General features: G+C 43.0%; 1 protein-coding gene across 1 annotated transcript in view; it reads left to right on the forward strand.

Annotated features, from left to right (window-relative positions):
- Positions 1–21782, forward strand: part of NSMCE2 (NSE2 SUMO ligase component of SMC5/6 complex) — a 225997-nt gene extending 204215 nt beyond the window's left edge. The window contains exons 5-7 of the mRNA XM_024741044.1: positions 13367–13467; positions 13876–13982; positions 21442–21782. Coding sequence (XP_024596812.1) covers positions 13367–13467; positions 13876–13982; positions 21442–21556 — 323 coding nt within the window. The 3' untranslated portion in view covers positions 21557–21782. The remainder of the gene's footprint in view (positions 1–13366; positions 13468–13875; positions 13983–21441) is intronic.
- The last annotated feature ends 4353 nt before the right edge of the window (positions 21783–26135 follow it).

Consider the following 26135-nt stretch of genomic DNA (forward strand, 5'->3'; position numbering starts at 1 on the left):
TCAGTTTTCAGCTGAGGAAGAGAATTGTCCTCAGGGAAACCGGAGAGCTACTGTACAGCCTTGTCCTTCTGCGATGTTGGGGGATATGTGCTAATGAGTCGATGCTGTCTCACTACTTCCTGCACAGTCCAGATCAGGCTGGAGACTGTGGCTCAAACAGCATCACCCTCATTAGAAGCTCAGAAAGGTAGTTAGTTGAGACCTTTCAGTTTTTCTATAGAGTTTGTAAAGCAAGTTCTGAGAGCCTTTTTGCTTCTTTCCTTCCTTCCTTCCTTCCTTCCTTTGTTTTGTCCCTCCTTACCATCTTTCACTCCCATTAGTGCTGCCTTTTGGAGCTCGTGAATGTCCGTAGACCGTACACTGCAGCACTAGAACTTGGACCCCCACAAAGGCTTTGAAAATGAACAAGATCAGCCAGTCGCCCTGCTTTGCGCTTTCAGAAACTGTCTCCAGGGTTCTCCTTCCTCATGATGTTCTTGTTACTGCCTGGATGTATTTGTTAGGTCCTTTTTTCCAAAGAGGGCAAAACGTTTCATCTCATCTTCACTGTATCCTAATGAAATAGTTGAGAAGAGACAGTGTTCGCCTGAAGGAACTTCAACACCTATCCCCCAATTTATGGTTAGAGCCCCGTGGTACCTAGATCTAGACTTAACCCACCCCGCTGAAGTCCATGCCTTACAGAGCTCTTCTCTGGGTCTTGCGCAGAACCGCTTTTCTGCAGAAGAGCTAGGGGGTGAACGGTGTAATTTTTAAGCCGCCCTTAAGATTGGATGCCAGGTATCAACCCTGAGCCCCTATCATGCGCTACACACTGTGATGCAGAGATGATGAGCAAAGGTGGTCCCTGTTCTTGAGCGGCTTACAGATTAGTCAGGGAGACAGTGGCAGAAACAGGTAATTACCGAGGATTTAAATTTGGGAGGGATGGGGGAGCCCCTGAGTGAGAAGCTTTCCCAGAGGAAGGCAGTGGCCTTGGTGAGATTCTCTGTGTTTCTGCGTGGCCCAGCCACTGTCAGGCCCGCTTCTGCCTCCCTTAGCAAGCTCGCTCCTAATTACCACCTGGCCTGGAGTATGTGAGCTCTCACTGAGAAAGAAAATTTATCCCTCCTGACATCTGTAGGTGTGAATATGGAAAAGAGTAAATGCTAAGCATATTGCCAAGTGCTGTGAATGTCACTGGACGAGGAAGTTTTAAAAGTGTGATTTCTCCATGTTTACAAAACGAACAAATGACTCAGATCTATTGTACACGCATTCACAAGAGCTGTGTCCTAAGCTGCTCCCGATTTTGAAGTCATGTGTCTTCTTCCTTTGCATGTGAGGAAGGTTTTATAGAGGGTGGAAAGGGGAGCGGGGAACAGAAGGAAGGCTTGGCCACAGGACTTGGTTCTAGGTGTGTGAGCGCCGCCAGGGCCCTTCCTCGGGCTCTGTGGTGTGGAAGATGCCCCATACCCCTCACCCCTTGCTTCCTTTCTTCTTTCTCTCTCTCTCCCTCCCTCCCTAGTCATTTTTCTTCTTCCTCCCAGTTGGCAGGGATTTTTTCCCCCTTTGGTATGTTTTCTGTTAGGCTAACTTCAGACAAGACCCTGAAAACTGAAAACAGATGTCGAGGTGACACAGAGCGTCTTGTGCGTTCATCACTCTCTGAAACCCCGACTGGCTCTGCGCACTTTGCAGGCTGGGAGCCGGGCTGCGTTTTGGGTGGCTTCGCTGACTTTGCGGCTGACAGGACTGTTGAGCCTCACTAGAGCTGGTCCCTCGGGCTCTCACCTTTTAAAATTTCTTCCATATGGAATGCACTTTGGGGATTAGTCCACTTTCTATTTTTCTTTCTTTCTTTTTTTTTTTTTTTTTGCGGTATGCGGGCCTCTCACTGCCGCGGCCTCTCCCGTTGCGGAGCACAGGCTCCAGACGCGCAGGCTCAGCGGCCATGGCTCACGGGCCCAGCCGCTCCGCGGCATGTGGGATCTTCCCGGACCGGGGCACGAACCCGTGTCCCCTGCATCGGCAGGCGGACTCTCAGCCACCAGGGAAGCCCTATTCCCCTTTCTTTTTTCTATTCTTTTTTTTTTTCTTGTTTAAAAATGACTACACTGTGCCACCATAAAGAAGAATTTTTAAATGGATCAAAAATAAACCTTGATACTCTTTATCAGATGCATGTAGAAAGGAAAAATAAGCATATTTAATTAATGCCAGATTCTGAGGCGTCTTGTAACTACCATGCTGGGTAAATCCTACGGAGTAACATACCTGATTAGACTTGAGGCCTGCCCTCACTTAGTAAGACAAATAATTCCCCCTTCACTGAGCTTTATCCCACAATGGACGTCTTCAGTGCCTCTTTACCTTTTATCGTCTGAAGATCAAAATTTATCATTTATTTTGAGAAGCTTTACAAAACAAAGTATGATATTGGTGCTGGCTTTATTCTGTTATTAAAGTCTTGCATTCTACACAGGAATTTCATTTTTGTTTTGTCTAGAGCTTCGAAATTAGAGGAGGTGGAAGAGAAGATGTTATATAAATTACATTGTGTTGGATTACCTTGTAGGGGAGCAGATAAGTTTGAAATATTACAACTGTCATTAGGATAATAAATCTCGAATGTATCAGGGATGGAAATGGTGTCATAGTCCCTGTCTTACCCAAAGCTGAAGTGTTGCAGTTTTAAGGTTGAGCAACTAAAAATTGTAAAGCTCCTTTTTAAAATATTATGATCTCTAGACTTGATTTCGTTATCTGTTTCATTTTGACAAATTGAATAAACAAATCCATCCATCCCCATTGCCATGAGTCCTACTTTCTTCTTAAATATTACTTGGTCTCATAAACAGTACCGGTTATAAAAAGTACAAATGAAATAATTATTCTTCAAAAATTAAAAAATGCCCTTGATTCCTTCTCTACTGCCCGTTCACATATACAGTAGTTATGCCACCAGGACACAGTGGACTGCAATATTTTGTCATATTTTCTTTCAGTCTTTTTTCTGTATACCATATTTAAGATTATTTAATCACACTACATATATAGTTTTAATTTCATTTTTCCCACCTCTTGTTATAAGCATTTTCTGATGATAAAGATTGTTCTTAATTTCTATCAGATTTTGAGTGGTGATGTCACCATTCATTGAAATTCTCAGTCTGTCAGTCAAATATCTAGATTTCCCCAGTGTTTTTCTCTGTTATAAAAACTGCTGTACTTGAATGTCACTACATGTACAGTCTGGCTAAACTCAATAGACTTCAGATGATTTACACATTTTTCATAACTGATCATTATTGTACTTTCCCCTGGGCAAGGGAATAGAATCAGAGATGATATAAAGACATAGTGTGGAATAGTTTGTTTCTTGGAATCCGACCTCTATCATCTTGCCTTTTGGTAGTTTGCTATTGCTTTTTGGTAGTTTGCTTTTGCATTCTCTTTTGGAACAGAGAATGGAGAGTGGAATGACCTAGACGGTGTAAAATGGCTGCCTTTCTGGAAAAAAGTAATTAGATCAAAGACCGGCTTGTCTTTTTCTAAAATATTTGCCTACAGAACAGCCTTCTTTACTGTTTTCATCTTATTATCACAGTCAGTTTATAGATAACAATAATCAAAGCATTCTCTTGCTTTGGCAACCAGTCACTCAGTGAACATTTATTAAGTTCCAGCACCTTGCCTGGCTCCCTGAGAATATGAAGATAAATAAGGCAGAGCTCCTCCCCTCAAGGAATTCATAGTCTAATAGGGAAGATGGAGAAGTAAACAAATGGTTACAGCATCTACAAAGATATTCTGGGGGCTGAAGGAGGTATCACCTCTGCTTTGGGGCTTCACGGAGGAAATACTTGAATTAATTTAGTCTTGAAGTGTGGTCACAGATTGCTAGGGGAAGGGCTAGCAGAGAAGTAGAATAGCCTGGCAAGTGTGAGCAAACTGTAATGAGTTTGGGATGGATATGGGGAATGGGATTGAGGAGGGAGATGAAGATGTTCTGGGCCAACTAATGAAAAGTCTTGTTCTTGTGTTTAAGCGGCCATGGCTTTAGAAAGATGAGCTAGGGTGTAGAAGGAGGTTGGGGAGAGACTGAGGCAGATAGATAAATAAAGAACTTTTGCAATATTCTAAATAGGAAGGCTGGGGACTTGAATTAGGACAGCAGCAGTGAGCATGAAAAAAAGAAGGAGACAGAGTCAAGGTAGTTTAAAGATAGAGATTGGAAAGCATATAGAAATAAGTTGCATCTACTGTGTTGGGTACCTGGATAGGTGGTATTCGCAACCCTCTAAAATAAGGAAACGTAAGATGGACCCAGATGGGATTTCTCATCTTCTGATCTTTGCTTGTTTCATACTCTTCCGTGGATCTAAACAATTGAGAGTTGTATACCTTCTCGATGCTGGCAAGTCAGTTTTCCTATCATGTGGTTTTCTAGTTAATTGCCCAAAGCAAAGAAATAGAATGTGTGCATTCGGTGGTCTGCTTTTTCTTAGAAACCTAGAGATGGGCATCAAACCTTCTCTGTACTTGCATAACAAGTACTAAATGCATGTACTGAATTTGGGGATATTTTCAGTATTTATTGACTTAAAGTGGATATTGTATGACCAGATCTCAAAGGATTGGTTTTTGTCCCGCCAGTAGAATGCACCGGGTTCTGATTACTTTAAAACCCTCGTATTTTGACATATGACGTATTTTGACAGTATTTAAAGAAATGGAGGCAAATTAATACATGATGTCAGCTGAGGACAAAGAACGTGTCTAAAACAACAGCAGATAAATTAACAAGTGCATGATAATGTGACAGGGTACATCTTATGAGAATCTCAGCTCATTTGGAGGTTACAAGCTGAAACTCTTTATTCAGTTTACTTTCAAGATCTTTAGAGGAGTTTGTTGAAAGAGCTGTGGAAGTGAAAGCGGCCAGGAAACTAAAGATGTTGGTAGTGCCCTGTCAGCTAACTACAACTGGGCTAATTTAGGCCTCCCTCTGCCCTGGGCATGGAAGGGCTCATCCCATTCAGAATCCTGGGTCGAGCAATCTTGTGGTTTCTCTTTGGGTGAGTCCATAGCACATCGTTTTCATTTACTAGAGCATATATGTTGCAGGTACCCACTCTGCTAGCTCCGTGGGAATTCTGAGTAATAATATTAATAACCATAACAATATTTATTGACCCCCTGCTATTTGCCAGACACCCTTCGAAGAATTTTTCATACATTAGTTCATTTAATCCTCATACAGCTCTGTGAAGTAGGTTCATTCTCTGTGAAGTAGACTGTAAACTCCACTTTACAGCTGAGAAGATGGAAACAGAAAAAGGTAAAGTAACTCACCCAGGAGCTCCCAGCTGATAAAGTGATGGGACCAGGATTTAAACCCGGGCAAGCTGTCTCCGAGCCCATGTTCCTAAACGCGCTAATCCTCACTGCCTGAGTGTCCTTCCCTCTTCTTATCACACCTCCCTGGAGAGCCTGGCTTAGTCATCACTTTCTCAGGGAGGTTCACCTTGATTCCTCACCCCACCTTCCGAGATCTTCTAGGTTACTCCTCTTCTTTGTACAAAAGATATTTGTTATTTCACTCACTGCACAGAATATAAGTGTTTGTATCTGTCTCTCCCACCAGACGTGATTTTAATCCTCTTCATATCCACGGGCATTTGTGTAGCCTTTGGCACAGAGCAGGTGTTCGATGAATACAACTTGAGTTGAGTTGTTTTGGCTTGAACACACAATGCTTGTCCTCAAGGAGCTTTCAATCTACCTAGAAAAGAAGTTCCATCCACATGAAACAACTGAATAATGAAGAAATTTAAGCTAAAAGAGTATGGTATATACAGTAGGTGTTATAGGATTTCAAAGGAAGGAGATTGGCTGCAGGGATTGGGTTAGGTTGAGTTTGGATGCGTCGGATTGTGTTTGGTTGGACTGGATTGGATTGGATTGGGTTGGATTGAATTGTATTGGATATATATAGCTTCTTCCAAATGCGTAGAATCTGAGATGAATGTAGATTATAGCTAACTGAAGAAGGAAGAATACTGATCAAAATGTTGACCTGAGGTAGCTGCGAATTAAATGCTCATGTTTAAGGGGGCAGCAGAGTTGTTTCAGACAATGTGAGCTGAAAGGTCCTCCTCATTGTCACAGATCAATTATGAGCTCCTCAGAGAGGCTGACCCTGTTCGTTCCTGGGAGCTTCTTGCCACAGTATCTTGTATGTGCATAGCCCTCACAAGACTGCTTTGTGTTGTATGTATCTGTCCTGTGTGACTGAACTCCCTGAGGGCAAGGATTATTTTTTGCCAATACCAAGCATACAACCTGGCACAAAGTAGTGATAAAAATAACAATAGCAGCAACAATTTACAGTTATAAAGCATTGGTTTATAATAAAATATATACATGATAAATAACGTTTATCAGAACCTAACTATGTTCTATCCATTGTTCTGATTATTAACTCAATCTACCTTTGCTGAATATTTTTTGTTGAAATTGTGTTTGTTGAATTTTGCTATCCTATGAAGATTATAACACCTAGGAAATTTTTAATTCTGTAGGCCCTTTCTGGACATGATCTGCATTTTAATTCTGCAAAAGCTGTTCACACACAGAAGAGTCTTAGCTCTTAGCCAGTGCCAGAGAGTTTCAAAACTAGGATTCCCTCAATAATAACTTGACCCAACCAAAGTGCTAGCATTCAGGGCAGGCCACTCATCCCAGGAAGAAACTAAGAAGCATTCAGGACAGGCCACTCATCCCAGGAAGAAACTAAGAACAAGGCTAGATACCCATTAGTAGTAGAGTAGACCCCGAAACAATGCGCACGCACGCGCGCGCACACACACTTCTCTTAATTCCAAGCCAAAGAGACCGAGCCTGCTGACCCACTTCTTTTTCCGTTTGGAGTCTAAGACATGTCCGAGTTCACAGATGAGGCCACTCATAACGCCGCCTGTGGGCTGCTTGGTGGGGCAACAACTCAGGAGTCGGCACAGACACATATGCAGACACTGTGACTGCAGAGCTTCCAACTTGGAATCAACCTTCTTTTGCAGGTCAGGGAGGGGATCTCCCATGTACCAGCTGAGCTGCTCCAAATACGCCATCCCAGAACAGTGCAAGTAAAATAATCCAGGCAGCCCAATAAGCATTTCAGGCAGGCAACAAATATTTGTAAAATATTTGCTACTAACTTTTAAGGGGAAAGTGCTTTTAGAAAAATGTCTGAGGCTTAATTGAAAAAGCACATAGCAATCAACTTTTATTCCCAGCTGACGTAAGACTGTCTGTCAGCCAAATTTGGGTTGCCTGAAGACAGACAAGTGACTAATACTAGGGCTGTGTGTGGCCAGGCCCAAGTGTATTTTCTGACCACAAAACCATGTCTGGATTCTCCTTTGTAATTACTACACGGCCTGCTATAATCGTAACACTTACATTTACTTGCTGCCTTTGACGTGGAATTCAGGGTCCAAGGCTGTACCCCAAGCTAGAGTGAAGTCCTCTCTGTTATTTGCCTAAAACCTATAAAATCATTATTGTGTGAGACATGTGTGTGTGTCTGTGTCTGTGTGTGTCTGTGTTGCCGCATCTGTTAAATATGTTAAGTATATCCTTGTGAAAAGTATGCCCACTCCTGCCTTGTTGGATGAAGCACTTCACTAATGGGATGTTTATTGAACACCTACCACTACATGCCAAGGACATTTTAGAACCTAGGAAACAGCGATGAACAAGACAGTGAAGTCCCTGCTTTCCTGGAAGAGAACAGGAGTAGGGGAGAGTAGAAGAGAGGGAGACAGACAAGAAAGTAGCCCTTAAAGAGATGCTCTGTGCAGCCACAACAGAGCGATGGGGTAGAGGAGGGCTGGTGTCTTCTTTCGCTTACGAGGTCAGAGAAGCCTCTCCAAAGTGATGACATTGAAACCGACATTTTAAAATGACAAGAAGGAGTAGCACAAGCAAAGATCCGGAGGGCAGAACATCCCAGGCAGGTTAAGATAGCAGCCGAAGACCAGAGAGAGCTTGGCATGTTCCAGAAGCAGAGGAAAGACCGGTGCGGCTCGAGCACGGTGGGTGAGAGGGGGACTGGTCAGAGGAGCTGGCTGTGTAGGCCCCTGTAAGAAGCAGGCGGGGGTGGAGGGGTGGAGGTCGTGCCCCCTGTAAGAAGCAGGGATTCTAGTTAGGAGGCTCCTGAAGAGGTCTGGGCAGAAGGCCATAGTGCTTTGGACTAAGATGCAGTAGAAATCGAGAAAAGAGGCTAGATTTCGATTTAGGGAATATAGTTGAGAACCAGTCAACAGAACTTGCCAGTGGTTTGGATGTGAGGAATGAAGGGAAAGGAATAATCAAGAATGATTCCAGGGACCTCCCTGGCGGTCCAGTGGTTAAGACTCCACGCTCTCAATGCAGGGGGCACTGGTTCGATCCCTGGTTGGGGAGCTAAGATCCCGCATGCCTCACAGCACGGCCAAAATAAATAAGATAGGTAGGTAGATAGATAGATAGATAGATTCCAAAGGTTTGGGCTCGAGCACCTAGGAGGAGGATGACTGAGATGAGGATTTAGCTGTTCACTGACAGCCATCACTGATTAACCGTGAACCCACATCTTGGGATCCAATAAATGCCCTCCCCCACCTCCTAACCTCACATCACTGGGGAATATTCATAGACTTTTGGAAATCCTTGATTGTTTACCTAATTACTACTACAAGCATTTTCATGTCTTCTCCTTTTGGTTTTTATTTTATGACATCAAAAAAAATCCCATTCAAGTTACTAACTCAGTCCTGATACATCCCTCCTGGGTGCTCTGTAGATATTAGTTCCTGCCCAGGTTTCCCTCCTCAGCACTTCGCTTGGGTGCCTTGGGCCCCGGGCATGGATGTTAGGTGTGGGTCTGAGACCCATCTGGGCGGAAGCTGACAGCTGGCGCGTATACTTCTGACAGCATATGCCTTGTTTATGTGGATGGAAAACAGTGTGACTCATCATCTTGTCCTTCCTTTTTTAATCAGAAATTCTTTTTGAGATCTCTTGAATAACAAACGGATTTAATCTGCTTACTTCTTTGTTATAATGGTGATATTTTCTACTTTTGCCTTAAAAATATCGTGGAGGCTTCAGTTTTCTTGTCTATTCAGTAGGAACAACAATAGAGTTGTTCTTCGTGGGTGTTTTGTGCAGATTAAATGAAATAATGTATATAAAGTGCTTGGCATAGTAGCTGCTATGTAGCAGTCAGTACACTTGAGGTATTATTAGTAATAAAATAATAATCTGGGGGAGGGAGGGATGGCTCCCAGAACCTATACACTGGTTTTAGTATTCAAATTAAGCAGGCCAAGAAAGTAGAGCTATACATTGATTTACTGTACTAACTCCCTGCCTGACTTTGGACAAAACCTATAATGTCTTTGGATCTCCATTTTCTCCAATAAATGAGAGAATAAGGATAAATAACCTCAGTTTAAAACTTTTGTGATTCTAGTAGACGATCTGTATTTTTTCTCTCCAATCTTCCTTTCAGCGGGCTTATCAAAAGGTTTTGTCTTTGGGCTTCCCTGGTGGCGCAGTGGTTGAGAGTCCGCCTGCCGATGCAGGGGACGTGGGTTCGTGTCCCGGTCCGGGAAGATCCCACAGGCTGCAGAGCGGCTGGGCCCGTGAGCCATGGCCGCTGAGCCTGCGCGTCCGGAGCCTGTGCTCCGCAGCAGAAGAGGCCACAGCAGTGAGAGGCCCGCGTACCGCAAAAAAAAAAAAAAAAAAAAAGTTTTGTCTTTTTGTATAGATTAGCGTTAAGTGACATTTATTGCCAGATGTGACCTTTTGTTTTAGCACACTGTAGAATCCCAACGTTAATATCACTTTCGATAAATATAGATTTCGGGTGAGGAAATGTTCTAGCTCAAGAGAACTTTAGCTGTTGAGGCTCTTTCTCTTTTTAGACTCTCGGTCCGTGGGCTATTACTCACCATTGGCATTCTTTCCCAGTCTCACTTATGTCACCTTCTTCTTTCGTGATCGCTGCTGTTGATAGCCACCTACAGCTTCTAAGTTCCCCACTCAGCCTTCCCTAGTGGTTGGCATTGCATTTGAGTTGCGCTTTCTTGCTTCCTCTACTTTTTGAAATTTAAAAATAGAAAATTAAAAAAAAAAAAAACCCACAGTCTTTCACATTGGCTGAACCCTGTTATTCATCCAACAGATTTTCTGGTGAATTCCACAGTATAACGTATACGGTCAGAAATCTGTCAGTTCAGAGGAAGCCCTGTGAGAAATGGACAAACAGATACTTTTATTTTGACTGTCAAACGCACAATCAGAAATGGGCGGCAGCAGCCCGCAAGAGGAGGCTTTGGAAAGTCAGAGAATCAGAATACCTCTCAGCTCTGCTCCTTGACTTTTCTCCTTACCTGTCCAACTTTCCTGAACCATCGTGAAGAATAATTGGGTTGGGGCTTCCCTGGTGGCGCAGTGGTTGAGAGTCCGCCTGCCGATGCGGGGGACACGGTGTTCGTGCCCCGGTCTGGGAAGATCCCACATATGGTAAGAGGACTCTTTTTTAAGAGTCTGACTCTTGCGCTATTCATACCAAAGACAGGTCCTGGGAAGCACAAAGACTCTTCATAGATCTAAGGAAAATTATTTCAGAAGCCGCAACTCACATCATAGCAAACATACTAAGCTATGGCAACTTCCACATTAAATATAATTTTATGGCTGGCAAAATTTTTTGAAGGTATTTTTACAATTTTGCTTTGGAAAACGGTTGGCTACAAGTAAGTGATTTAACCTATAATTGGCTATTAATTTCTCAGCAATTATCTTAGCATACTTGGGAATTATTAAATTAAAACCTAAATCCAGCGTATATATTGCTTCCAAAGGAAATATTTTTGGTTACCAAATCAACAATTAATGAAGTTAACCCAACATTACATTTTGTAGACCTTTAAAATTATTTTCCGTTTTGTAGTTATCCTGTTTTGAAACCAGTAAATGGTTTTCAAGGTCTCAGACCTTTTTATCGGCCCTTGAAAAGCTGAAAGGCCCCAGGCATCATACCTTAATGACCAATGGTTAGAAAACACTCTGTCTGAGAAATCCTAAGCTCTGAGGGCTTCACTCTTGCCTTCTTCAAGGAATAAGCGCTGTTTGGGGGACATTTCTCTAAGAAAATACAACAAGCTGGCATATAAATAGCACTAGTTGCTAAAACAAAGAGAAACCCCTACCAAAAAAACAGAGTAATTGGGGGCAGAATCCCTGGGTCTCAGCCATAAGTTCACTGGGTGACCTTGAACAAGTGCTCTGTGGCCCTTTTCCTGTCCCCAGTAGTACTTTTCCAGCGTATACTTCATCTGGCCAAGGGGGAAGGCCAGGGCCAGCAGTTGTAGGAACTAAAAGATGTGCAGAACCATCTCAACTTAATAAAAGGGTCTCCCTCACACATTAAAAGCGAGGCACTTTTTAATGTCTATATTCAATATTTTGCCAAAATGAAAGAAGGAAGGGAAGGGAGAAGAGAGAAAGGGAGGGGAAAAAGGAGGAGGAAGGACTACACTGTCACTGCACTGTCACACTTGTGTTTAAAACACTACTGATCTTTGATTTCAGTGCAGAATGACAAGTCTGCCTTCTCCAGAAGGAAAGGCTTTCATATGAGATTCTCTCAGTACCCCATCCAGAAGCCATCTATTATCTAGTTTCCCTTGGTGAGGGGCAAGGACCATGAAAAGAACACAGATATCAGAATCAAATAAGTTGTATTCAAAGCTAGCCCTACCGCTCATTTACTCAGCAGTTCTCAAAAGTGTGGGCCAGGAACGCCTAGGGTACTCTGAGAGCCTTTCAGGGTACCCACAAGGTCAAAACTATCTTCATAATAATACCAAGATGTCATTTGCCCTTTTCACTCTCTTTCTTTTCATAAGTGAGTTTTTCCAGAGGCTATGTGATGTGATATCACGACAGACCGGACACATATACACAGATATCAAAATCCAACTACCTTATGATGATCTCTGATAATATCTGAAGTGGAATCTCCTCCAAATCTTTTAGAAAACTCCACTAATGGAATCTAGCTGAGAAACTGAAGGAAGAAAACTATAATACATACTTCTTCTTCACTCATTAGTGAAGTTCTTCACTCATTAGGCCCTTTTCTTTCTTTGACCAAAGCCTACAAACTTTTTGCTCCTTTATCAGGTACTGTGTCCTTTGATTTAATTTTATTCATCCCCCAAAATGAGAATAATTCCAATGAAGTATTCCCTGACTTTCGATGTACAATGGATTACTAGAGTTATATTTATTGCTCTGCCCTGCAGACCGTGATACTCACCTCTCTGCCACCATAGAAAGCATCAGAAACGTCATTGTTGTTGGAAGTTGCCTCAAGGAGCCATTACACTATGGAGTGGATGGAAAGACATATTTTAGGATAAATATAATTTTGCTCACTTATTTTCGTTCTTTGAAATTGTTTAAACTAGGCCTTCTTAAACCTCTTATCACTTCTTACTGGACAGAAATTAAATGTGTAGACATCATTTTTAGACTGACGAAAAAATAAATATATAGTATGCAAACCGTGAAAAAAAAAATCCAACCTCTTCTAGTAAGCCAGACATTAAAGATATTTTCACAAATGTAAATCAATGCCACTCTTACCTCTAACTTTTTTTTGTTCTGGAAAATATAATTACTTTTAATTTTTTTAATGTCATTTATGTTCACATGTCATGGGGTTGTTCTTTTTAAATGAATTAATAAATACATATTTTTAAATTCCTAAGTCTTAATGTCTAACATGGCAAATCTTGATAAATATAAACCACATTTTAAAAGTTTATTGGCATCCTCAATAATTTCTAAAAGTACAAAAGGGTTCTAAGACCAAAAAGTTTGAGAATTGCTGTATTGTCCAACAGTAACTATCATTTATTGAATGTGTCTTTGTGCCAGGAGCTATGCAGAGCACACTAAATTCTTCACCTCTTAATCTTTGCAACAAAGTTATAGAGACGTTAAAAACAGACCTTGCTAGCACGAGGTCTCACAGCTGGAAGTGACAAAGATCACCACGTCTTTCTGACTCCAAAGCCACATTCTTGATTAGTGAACAGTACTCCCTCACAAATTCACTCTCTGTAACTTTGAAAAAGTTATTTCGCTGCTCCGAATCTGTTTCCTTACCAAACATGGGCAGAGTCCTGCCTCCCCTGCAGAAGAGTTAATATGCATCCAAGCGCCTAGCACAGGGGCTAACACCAAAGAGACCCTTCCATCCCTTCCTGTCCTTGACATGTTAGACCAACGAGACTCAGCAACTTCCCTTTTTTCCCTCTAGATGGTCTTCAAGCAGACAGAGAGGCTGACGGCACAGAAGGAGTTGATGAAGATATGATTGTGACCCAAAGTCAGACCAACTTCATCTGCCCCATTACACAGGTACTGTTTTCTCCTTCCCCTGAAAGAAAAAGCGATTCACTTCATAGAGGCAAAGGGTTCCTGTTTGCTTTCTGACTTCATTTCATGTCTAGAGTTGAGGAGGGAGGAAAGGAAGGGGATGAGAGTTGAAGAGTATACCTGGGAAAGAGTTTTCAGTCAGTGATGCCCTTAGGGATCTAGGAATAAATTACTGGCCCACAGGCCAAGTGTCATTGGTGCCACTGGTCTCCCTGCATTTTCTGATGTGGTCATCTGCCCTAAGAGTTATCTAGCGCCATGAGACGGGGAGGTTAAACCTCGGAAGCCCCAGGTCTAGGCAAACATAGTGCCAAATAATTGTTGGCTTGGAGAAGTTACTGGAAGCTGATCACTATCATTCCTGAAAGCCTGATGTCTCCTTGATTGCAGTTGGAAATGAAGAAGCCAGTGAAAAATAAAGTGTGTGGCCACACCTATGAAGAGGAAGCCATTGTTCGCATGATTGAGTCCAAGCACAAGCGGAAGAAAAAGGCCTGGTGAGTTGCCACGGGAAGGGAAGTGACACCTTCCCAGGGGTGGTCAGTCCGAGGCTGTGCGTTCATGCTGGAGGAAAAGGCGTTTAAACTTCTCCATTGAAGTCCATTCAGCCGGAGGGATAGTGTCAACATGGAAAAGCAGGACATGAGGGAACAAATTAGTAATCTGTTCAGGAAGAAACTGAAGGAGCTTCAACCACACCTTCAGAACACAAGAAAAAGGAATTGGATGTAATGTTAAGCATTAGATAATAGGAATTTTTATGAATTTGTGCTGGAGCCTGAAAAAAATAGAGAACTGTGATACCGAGAGATTTCTTTTCACCTTTCTGTATGCACTTACCCAAACAAGAAGGAATGGTTAAAAGAATAATTTTTTTTTTTTTTTTGCATCCTGCAACACAGGTAGTTTGTTTAAAAAAAATATTAAGTCATCATCCTAAGATAAGAATTCGTATCCAATTGGTCTTGATGATCAAGATTTGATTGTCTGGGAAAACCTTTCATATCTTTAATTACGTAAATAACTTCCCAAATGGTTTAAGTAAATTCATGGATGACTGCAATGAGAAAAAAAATTTTAATTGGAACGTTTAGAGAATCTTTCTTTTATATATATATTTCTACCCCTTTCTCTCTCTCTCTCTCTCTCTCTCTCTCTCTCTCTCTCTCTCTCACACACACACACACACACACACACATGCACACATGCTCCAACCCTGGAGGACCATGGCTCCGTTCCTGTAATAACCTAGAAACCTGAGTTGGCTAGCCTAGCTTTGACTTGGTTGGCATTTCTTATGCTTTTATCACAGATTTGTTGAAGGAATGGAATTGCAGGTGTGACCAGTTCTCAGTGGACTTGTGATAACAGGTCCCTTTGATGTGTGGCTTGCTTCTTCATCGCCCAGAAGTTTGCTGGTCCAGACCTAGAACTGGAATTCCCCACCACTCCTCATCTGGGTGTGGACTTAAAGATAGGGCATTTGAGACTGCAGATATCTTGATGGTCATTCAGTCAAGTAGCTTGGCCTATTTATTCTAGAAGAACTGCCTAATGATTACAAAATCGAGATTGTTTGAGCACATTTTTATCTGTTTTGACTTTCCAGCTTACAACTGAGATACCATATTTCCCTAAGGAACCTTTCATTTTCCCTTGTGAGTGTACTTTTCTTTGTTTCTGGACTTCTAAGGCTACTTTTTCTCCTTTTTTCTATGTTTAGTCTCTGAAAAACAAAATTTTAATTTGTTGACATAATTGCTAAGAATAGGTATTCCCAGATAGTTCTATGTCACAGGTCTTCTTCCTTAAAGTTTGTGACATTCTCCTCGAGTCAGATTTGAAAAGGGCAGGCACTGATACAAAAGCACATTTCTCCCAAGTCCCAGGATGGCTGGGAGCAACTCCCAGAGCAGGCTCACATTTAAGTGCATCTTCTTGATTACATACTTTGATTTTGTAATGTTGCCTTTTTTGAATTGTAAATGATGTTTGGAAGCACTTGAGTAACACCCGTCATTTGGAAAAGGTGGGTATTTTTCTGTCGTACTTCTATAACTTGGGTGCAGATTCCGCAAACTCTGCAGGTTCTCGTAGCTTAGTTAAGAACAGTTAAGTCCAAATGGAGGAAGTCTGGAAGGATTACAGCGAAGGTACTATGTTTGCTGGGGCTTGAAAAATGAGAAGGATTTCAGAGAATGGTGAAGAAGACTCTTTCTAGCCAAGAGGCTCGCCCTATTCAGAGTCTGTTCCCCTTGGGGGATAGTAGGTGCAGCAACGGTTATTGCATGTTAGCGGGTGATTAGAAGGATGCTCTGGACAATAGCAATAGGGGAATGGTGTATGTAAATTCTCTCTCTATTCTATACTCATTGTAGAGGGTGTTAAATGTCATGATTTCATTAGTTTCCTCACCTATAAATTGATGATAATAGTTGTAATTGCCTCATTGGTATCTTTGGAATTTGAATAAGATATATGTAGAGCACTTAAAGTACCTGTCACGTGGTCAGTAAACTTTATCCCCCATCATCATTATCCTCATCATCAATCTTGCCACCATTATTCTGTAGGCATGAGAGAACACTGCAGGGTTTTGAGGGAATAAGGCGAGTCAACCTGGGTTTTAGGAAGTTACTCCAGTAGCAGTTCAAGAGATGGATGAATAAAGGCATGAGGTGAAGATGTCAATTCAGACGCTTTTGCAGTAGATTAAGTTACAGATAATGAGAGCTGGGATTGAGGCAGGAGTCATAGGTGGAGGGAAATGAGGAGGAACACGATCGTGGAGGTACGATGGACAGAATTTGGGAGCCGGAAGTTGAAGGGAACAAGTGGAAGGATGACTGACATTTCTAAACTGGGTATCTAGAAGGATGGCGATGTCATTAGCTGACAGAGAGGTCCTAAGGGGAACACGTTTAGGAAGGAATATAAGAGGCACAGTTTGGGTCATGCTAAGTTTGAGGTCCTAGCAATACAGCCATCTGGAGGTATCCAGGAGGCACAGAAAATGTGGGTGTTTGAGCTCGGGAGAGAGCTCTGAGTGTGAGATGTTGACTGTAAGGTTATTGATACAGAGGAGTCAGAGCAGCACAGGTACAGCTCTGGACCAGATGTGACAGCCAGCTGAGAACCCCCAAGGACGGGACCTTGGCCTGGCTCTGAGCAACGCGAGGCCAGGATCCAGCTCTGCTCTGCTTACCGCGTTCCCCCATCACCTAACATAGACCCACAAAAAAGCATTCTGCCATTTTGAAAGGGCAATCAAAGGAAGAAGACTCCAACCAAGCAGTCTGAGACGTGGCCAGGAGAGAAGGGATGAGAGATAAGCGAGTTGGGTATCACAGGAGCCAGTGCTGGAGTGCCAGGATCTTGAGGATGAGGTACATTGTATTCGACAACAGGTTAGAATCCAGGGCCTCTTCAAATCCTACTCCAGAGGTTCCTGATTAAACGCGAATTCGTGTTGTTTCCCAGGACACATGTTAGGGCGATGAGCAGTTCTAGCTTCCCCTTGTTTAAAAATGTCTATGACACATCCAGTCTGAGAAATCTCAGTTTTTCCTCCTTGCTGGTTCCAACTATGTTTTGTCAGACAGGAGTTCCAGTTACATTGTGTTACTGGCACTGACCCCATTTTAAAGTCTCCATTGTTGAGACTCTAGCCCTAACTAAATACAATAGTTAGAATAATTCCTTAAAACACATCTCTTAATAATCAGGCTGTTTATTATCTTACTAATAAAGCTGCCTTATGACTTTCATATTAATAAGGTATTTCCTGTTATCCATAGTCATTTCTTTCCTTTTCTGTTTAAGAACAGAGGCTATATTAACAAACAGTCACATTTAAGAGCACGGAGAGTACAATTAAGTTGAACAGAAAGGTGTCGTTGAATAGCAGAACTCCAGCATTGCACTTGGAGGCCCTATTTTAACCATTTACCAGCAAGTCCGTTAACCTCTCAGAGCCTCAGTGTCTTCATCTGTAAAATGGAAATACCGACGTCTCACAGAATTTCAGGATCAAAGGAACAGTGGGGAGTTCCGGTCTAGGTCTGGACCAGCAAATTTCTTGGCAGTGGAGAAGCAAAGCACTCAGGAGAAAGCTCTTTTTGGACTATAGCGCGCTGAACAAACAGCAGTCGGGTTATTGAGGTCAAGACCGTTCATGTTTGTATTACTTACCTCACTGCTTGGTGACACATTATTTTAGACTCAGAGGATGTAGGATAGAGTTACACTCTGTGTTTAGGTATGATGGGAATCCATCCCACTCACATTTCCAGACCTGCTTTCTAGAGCTTGGGCTGGACTTTGGAATTCTTGGGGCCCAGATCCAGGAGCTCGTCAGACCCAGAATCCTGTACTTTTGAGCTGATGCTGAGGCCTAGGGTGCCCAGAGCCTCTGGGACCCCCTAAGACTCGGTCCCTTCACTCAGCAGACACTTACACGCTTGCCCACTGCTGCAGTGGAATGTTCTGCCCCGTCAGTGACCCCAGTTCAGGACCCAGCCTCTCCTTCCAGGCCTGTAGGTCTGACTCTTTCACAGTAATGACACGAGAGCTTAAGACTGTGTGTTGCCACGCCTATCTTGCTCACCAGGATGTCGTGGGGATGAATGCACTAATGCTTATAGAGTGTTCTTTCTCCGGAGGAGGAGTGCCCTGATTCAGTATCATGTCATTATGACCTTGTCTTCTCCTCTTTAGTTTAGAAACTTGTGTTTGTTTAATTGAGACGGCGTGAGAAACAAGGTTCTCCTGCATCGACCTCTCCTCTGGGAAGCCTTCCTGGAATCCCCATTTGTGCTGCACAAGGTGCCCCGCCCCTGTGCTCCCACAACGCCTGCCTCCTGCCAGCATTGTAGGTGGGCCCGGTTCTTCTCCACAAGGTTCGAGAGAGAACAGAAGTTGTATCCTAGAGCAGGAACCAGCTTATCAAGCACCTGAGTGAATTCCTGGACCGTTGTTACACGCATCCTTCTCATTCTCGCAGCAACCCTATGCTCTGCCTTCCTAGAGGAAGAAACTGAGGCCCATTAATGACATCAGTTGCCCAGAGTGTCACAGCCAGGAGGCTTGAGCCCAGGTCTTTTTCACCCTTGAGCCTGTAGTTGTGTCTTTAGGCCATCTGGCTCCCGTTGGGAGGGCTTTTTGGTTAATGCCTCTGTCCCCTGGGCTGATACCCTAAGTGAGCTCAGACCTCTTTGTGTGACACGGGTGGCCCTGGGTTAAAGTGCACGCCAGCTCTGCAACTGACTGGTGTGGTTAATCCCATCACACATTCTCAGAATGCTCTCATTTACTGACTAAAACCACTGATGTCATCAGGAAGTCCTCCCCACCTCCCTCTCCACTTCCCTAAAGCAGCTTATTCACTGTCTGACTATTGGTATTAAAGACTTTGTTCTGTGAAGTGGGGGGGATTACAGCCTGGCAGTCAGTGCGAATGATCAGTGGGTTGATAAGCATTAATGGAGGGTCATCCCAGCCACCGACTTCAGGTTGCATTTCCTTGTCATGGAAGTTGAAGTGATGAAAACTGCCTTTGCTGAAGTCAGGAAAGCGTCCGTATCCTTTTCATAATCTCACCTTATTTACTTTCATACTGAAAGAAAGAATTCACTTTGAGACAGCAGGGTGTTGTAAACCAGTGTAAAGCATTTCTCAAGCACCTGCAATCCTTCCCCTAACGCAAAGCCAAATCATCATACCTGGGCCAAATCACCCCCATCGTCTTTCATATGATTGCCTTTCTTTAATCACATTTTAACACATGTCCCCAACCATACAGGACACATTTCAGTATTTTGAATATAAACGTTGTTAGCAAGCATACTATTCAGTACATTGATTAATGCTCCTCTAATATAAAGAGGCCTTGGTCCAGAAATCAAGACCAAGAAAAAGTGTCACTCTTGTGTTGAACTGTGGAGCTTTCTACTGCTAGACAAATTAGAGCTCCCATGATCCGCTTCCTTCCCCTTCTGGTTTATAGCGTTTGTCTTGAATTTGTTCTTTTTGATCTGTGCTTTTTGGAGGGCTGTCTCAGATCACTGGGCCAGAGCTCTGTGTGGGGCAAGAACCTATATTTGTATTTTACAGCTGGGTGCTTGGAACTAGCACAGGGCCAATCACATAAGAGGGTCAAATGAATGGACGAATGTGCGCCCGTCTGTGTTGGAGGTATGCAATCTATAGACAGATCAGCAACTTTCATCAGGAGACTGGTGATAGTCATAGGAGATGGTGAAGGGAATGAAAGTTATTGAGCACTGTGTTGCCTGGAGCCCCGTGAAATTGGGATTCTGCCCCTATTATAAATCTGAGGACACAGAGGCTCCAAAAGGTCAAGTGAGTTGCCGGTGGTCTCATAATAAGCAAGTAGGCATTGGGGTTAGAATTCAGACCTAGGTTGGCTTGACTCCAAAACTGGGCACTCTACCAGAGTCTGGTTCATGTTGAGAAGAAATCAGGTGACTTCATCCAGCCCACTGCCTTCAGAGGAGACCACATGTAAACAGAACCGTGACTCACCCACTGATTTCTTCAGCCACAGCTTTTCCCCTGAGTCCCCATCAGCCCACTCAGTCTCTCCACTGGGAGGACTAGTGGGCATTTCAGAGGCAACATGTAGCAACCAGGACTCCTGCCTGACTCCATCCCATCCCGGCTTTCCTGTTGTTTCTATGGAGATGAAGGGTATCACCAGTCCCCTTCGGCTCGGGCCAGACTCTGCACAAAGCTCAGCTCTTTCCTTTACCCTCCACATCGGGTCCATCAGCAAGTCCCATAGGTTCTATTTCCGGTTGTATCCCAAGGCTGCTCACTGCTACACCCTCATCCAAGCTGCCCTCACTCTGCTGGCTGCTGCACAACCCCCCCTCTCTCCCCTGCTTCCCCTCTGCCTGTGTTCTGTATTAAACAGCCAGAATCATGTTTTCTAAATGTAAGCCAAACCCCATCCCTCCCCTATCTCCACCCCTCCATTGTTTTCACATTTAAAATAAAATCCAAAGCCCCACACGCCCTCCAAGCAAGTCTCCAAATGCCCTCCCTCTTGCCCTGGGCATTCCAGCCACACTGACCTTGTTCTTACTCCCGGGCACCAAGCGACTATCTCCTCGACTTCTACACGTGCTGCTGCCCCAGCCCGAGCCTCAGAGCCTCACGCAGCCCTTGTTCTAGATAAGACCTCCCAGTGAGCCTTGCCCTGACCCCCTCTAGATAAGCCCCTTAGCTCACACTCTCTCCCTTGACCCTGCTTTTTAGCCTTTGTAGCACTTAATGCCACGTGAACTCACAGCAAGCATCTATGCAGTTGAGTTAGTGAAGGTCTGTCTCCCCCACTGCAAAGTGAGTGCTGTGAAGTGGGCATTGCCCTGCCCCCGGTGCTGGACAGGCCCTGGCTCAGTGAACAAATGACCCGGTGAACAAATGAATAAGTGTATATCGGTCCTGATTTTTAAAGTGTGCTCCTTTTTTGGTAAAATGTCCTCACGTAAACACTACTCAGCTGTAAAAAAGAATGAAATTTTGCCGTTGGTAGCAACATGGATGGACTTGGAGGATGTTATGCGAAGTGAAATAAGTCAGAGAAAAACAAATACTGTGTGATATCACTTACCTGTGGAATCTAAAAAATACAACAAACTAATAAAACAAAAAAGAAGCCAACTTACAGATACAGAAAACAAACTCATGGCTCTCAGTGGGGAGAGGGAGGGGGAGGGGCAAGATAGGGGTGAGAAGAAAAACAAGGGGTTATTATGGGATTATATGAAATCACCTGTGAGAAACTTCTGAAAATTGTAAAACACTATAGAATTTAAAGAATCTTTCATTCAATTAAAAAAAAAATGCTCTCACTTAAATTCTTCCATGTGAGAGAAGTTTATGCTGAAGGCATTAAGGTGAAGCGGCCTGACTTGATTTTCTCATCCCTCACAGTTGCCCGAAAATTGGCTGTAGCCACACAGACGTGAGAATGTCTGATCTCATCCAGGACGAGGTGCTGAGAAGGGCGATTGAGAGCCACAAGAAGAAACGTCGTCAGTCTGACTAGGAAGACCACCTGCCTGCAGGGAACTCCGCAGCCTACCTCCTACCCCAGCCATCTGTAGAGAGGGATGCTTGTCAAAGCACTTCGACTGGCTGCATAGCATACTTTGGGGTAAAATTGAAGGTTTTAGTGTATTTGAAAGCCTTTTTCTATGTTACACTAAACATTCAAGCATATTATATTGTTTATTTTTAAGTGTTCTGCAATTTTAAATAAAACTTTGATTATCTGCGTGTGCCCTATCTGTGCGCCTCCCGAGGTGTAAATGCTTCCAGTGGTAAAGCCTGGGTGGTGCCAGGCTTCTCTATTTCTAATCCATCAGACTGCTTTTTATTATAGTTTTAACAAAAAAAATGTCTTGCAAGGCATGTTTGAAATGCAAACACATAGAAACACCCCCAACTGCAAGCATTTTCTATCAGGATAGTAAAGAATAGCATGAGGGTGTAAAGCAAAGCCGGCTTCCTTACCTATATTTACTTTGTATATTGACAGTTCCAAATATGTAAATGCTTTTGTCATTCTGATGGGCACAGAATGCTCCAGTAGCTGGCTTATCAGTGCGATGATAATTGATGCCATAATGGAAACTTCGCTGCAGCCTGCTGAGATCCTGAAGCGTCATCGGAAGCAACCACATCCTGGCTGTTCTCGGCCTTGCTCCGTGGCTTTCGGTCAGTGGCTTCAGCCCCGTGGGGCTGGGGGGTCTTCAGCCACGACATAAAGATATTGAATAAGATGTTCTATACTGTCCCTTCAGCCCCGAAAGTCTGTAGACTTATGACCAGCAGGGTCTTTAAATTGAATACCGTTGATTTATATTCCATTTGTATAAAAAGTGCTAATCGATTCATAGTCTACATAGCAGCCTTTTATCAACTAGAATAATCAATTAAACCTACCAAAGCATACCCTGACTACACTAGGAAACCAAGAGTAACTAATAATGGCTAACATTTATTGAGCACTTACTGTATACCGGGTGCTATTCAAAGCACTTTACATATATATTAACTCCTATAGTTTTCACAGCCCGATGAGAGAGGTACAGTTATTATTCCCACTTTATCGTTCCCACTAAATGAGGCACAGAGAAGTGAAGTGACCCGTGGAAAGTCACAGAGCTAGTAAGTGGCTGAGCTGGGATGGGAACTTAGATCATCTGGTCCCAGGGTCTGGATTCTTTTTTTTTTTTTTTTTTTTTTTTTTTTTTTATTTTTTTTTTGCAGTACGCGGGCCTCTTACTGCTGTGGCCTCTCCCATTGTGGAGCACAGGCTCCGGATACGCAGGTTCAGCGGCCATGGCTCACGGGCCCAGCCACTCCGCAGCATGTGGAATCTTCCCGGAGCAGGGCACGAACCCATGTCCCCTGCCTGGGCAGGCGGACTCTCAACCACTGCACCACCAGGGAAGCCCTGGATTCTTAATCGTATGCTCTCCTCCTCCCTATCGATTTATTTAGAATCTAAAAATATACTCAGAGTCCACATTTAAAAATGGAACCTTTTGTAAATAAACAAGCATATACATGTTTGTGCAAAAAAAAAAGTTCACTAAAATGCAGGAAGTAACTGGATTTGATATCTAATAGGCAGTAAAGGCCATGAAATAATAACACATTTGAGTTTCAAAGCATAGTCTAAAATGGAGCAATTAATTTTGAAAACACTTTCGTGAAATTCAGAAAGGAGTATGACATTCAGTTGTCTACAAACTAATTTTGAGTTTCTTAAGATGCTTTACTTGAATCAGACTTCCAGAGGAAATGATTATGTTTAAGAGAGAACAAACATACTTTTCATGGAATGTGGTTCTTTTGTGAAATAATTTGTTTCCTAAACAGATAGGGGCAAGCATGAAATGCTTGCCCAAGGTTGGATTTGCATTTTCCCCTACTCTTTCTAAAGAGGATTCTGGAATATTGGTGTGGACACTGATATCTGTTAGAAAAATGCAAACACCATTCTACTACGGAAAAGGTATTTGTATCCTATGACATTTTTCCTTCTTTAGTCTCCAGAAACATATACTTGTCCAGCCAATTAACGAATTTGAAGTTTTATATAAAACTTATTTTTATCTTTGAAGATTCACCATTTGGTTGTCATTATCAATCTGGTATATTTGTTAAATTACCATTACAAGAGTTTTCCAAAAAAGTGAAACCTTTTCTTCAAATGAAGTCGTATTTGTCTTACTGAGAAACCCAATAATAATATGACAGCTGGAAGGGGAGCAGTTCTAGTCAAAGAGGAGGTGGGAATTCAATCCCCTTTTCCGCAGGGCAGCCCCAGTCTTATCTGAGATCACCCAAGGCCCCATGAGTGACATTTGAAAACTGCACCAGATATTGTAGCTAAACCATTTCTTTCGGATGACTGGTTTAGGACTTGGATAATTGTGTGAACATGGCATTTTTAAAAAATTGCTAGTTCCTTTAAGAAATTTCCAATTGAGTAAGTTTAAAACATTACCACAAACTCCAAAGAATCAGATGATTTCTCTCTCACCTTATATAGAAGTTCAAACATGGAGTGCCCAGTTTGAAGCAACTCCTGCTGGGAGCACTGCTCCCAACTGAACATGCCTCAACTCAAGTTTTCTGTGAGGACAGAGAGATTACAGGACTGGGGGAACCGAGGCCACTGGGAACTGATCGCTGGCCACACACCAGGCTCAGGTCTAAGTGCCTTAAACGTATCACCTAAGTGAATCCTCCCTACAACCCTAGAGGGAAGCATTATCGCCCCATTTTACAGATGAGGAAACTGAGGCTCGGGGTCATTAAGTCATTGGCCTGAGGTCACTGGCTTGTGAGTGGTGGTGGTAGAGCTTATATTGGGATGGAACCATGAGTGCAGAGGGAGTGCTCTCACCCACTGGGCTCCCACTGGGCTCCCTGCCCCAGGGCCGTAGAGGATGCATAAATGGTCAGCAGACCTGCACTTCTGTGCCATCTTCCTTATTTCTGCTCCTGAGACCGCCATTTCCAGCGGGGGAGGAGGGGGGCACCGTTTTCCAGTCTCGGGTGCATTTTGCATAGCCCTGTGCTCCTCCCCTTGTCCCCTCTGCAAACACCCCACCAAGTCCAGGCCCTCCCTCCTGGCTTCGCACTTAGGCTGTTCTTCTAGCCTTCCAGCTGGTCTCCCACCTCACAGCCGCCCCCTCCCATGTTAATCTACTAGAATACTGATTGGGTAATTCTATATCCTTTCCTACTGAATGAACTTCAGGCCTGGCCTTCAGGATTCTACTCACAGACCAGCCCCACTTCTGTCTCCCCAACACTTCAGTTCACCTGCTCTCTTCATGGCAGGGTTTCTTCCAGAAGTAATGGCATATTCCTAACCAGCACATGCAGATGACCTTGGGCAAGTCACTTTACTGATCCAGCCTTCAGATTTGTCACATAAGCTAAAAGGTTTGGACTTCTTGCCAAGGTTTTCTTAAACCCTAAGATTCCTCTTCAATGAATCAGTCCTATGCAAAGTATATGGCCCTTTTGAAGGAAAACAAGCTGACTTGGAAATTAGAGTATATTTGAACCCAATGTATATGTTGCATCTTTAAGTATTTATTCAGCAAACACTTTTTAAGGTCCACTTTATGCCACGTTTTGTGTTGGTCACTTTGGATACAAAAATATTCCTTCCAGAGCGCTTCTTGTCTAGTTGGGGTAGACAGATATGTAAAAAAATAAATTGCATAAAGGGTTATGTGAGTGCCATGTTTGGGGAACAGTAGCACAAAGAAAGGAAATACAGGAAAATTATTGAGTAAGTAAAAATTGTGTTTTAGTAAATCAGGTCACAAGATTCAAAATAAGTTAATCAAAAGTTTGTGAAACCTTCTGATTGGGATATGGGGGATAAATCCTGAGGGTGGATAATCCAGTGGTACTGGAAATCTGTTATGTTTTGGAAATCTGCCTTCTAGCTTGTGTCAAACTTTGTGGAAGGGGGTAACTATTCTGAAAGGAAGGCAGTTAAATCTGAGTGGGAACAGGAACTCTCATATATTGCTGGTGGAAATGCAAATTGGTACAGTCACTGAAAAGTTTGGCTTTTAAAAAAAATGTTAAACATGAATTCACCCCACAACCCATCAATTCCAGTCCTGGGTATCTACCCGAGAGAAGTCAAAACTATGTTCACACAAAGACTTGTGTGTAAATGTTCATAAGGAGCATGCTTTAGAATAGCAAAAAAGTGGAACCGATCCAGATATCCAACTGGTGAGTGGCTAAACAGAAGCTGTGGGTCCATACAAATGGGATACTATGTGGTTATAAAAAGGAATAAAGTATCAATGCTTGTGACATGGTTGAATGTGATGCTGGTGAAAGGAGCCAGTCACAAAGATCAAATATTGTATGAATCCACTTACATGAAGTGTCCAGAAAAGATAGCTCTGTAAAGACAAAGTAGATCATTGGTGGCCTGAGGCTGGAGGTGAGGATGGAATTGCTTTGGGGTGAAGGAAATGTTCTAAAACCGGATTGTGGTGAGGATTACACAACTCTAGATTTATTAAAAGTCATTGAATCCAACACTTAAAACAGGTGAATTTTATGGGGTATAA

The sequence above is a fragment of the Neophocaena asiaeorientalis genome, unplaced genomic scaffold (assembly GCF_003031525.2).
Source record: "Neophocaena asiaeorientalis asiaeorientalis breed wild unplaced genomic scaffold, Neophocaena_asiaeorientalis_V1.1 scaffold177, whole genome shotgun sequence".
Classification (NCBI taxonomy): domain Eukaryota; kingdom Metazoa; phylum Chordata; class Mammalia; order Artiodactyla; family Phocoenidae; genus Neophocaena; species Neophocaena asiaeorientalis.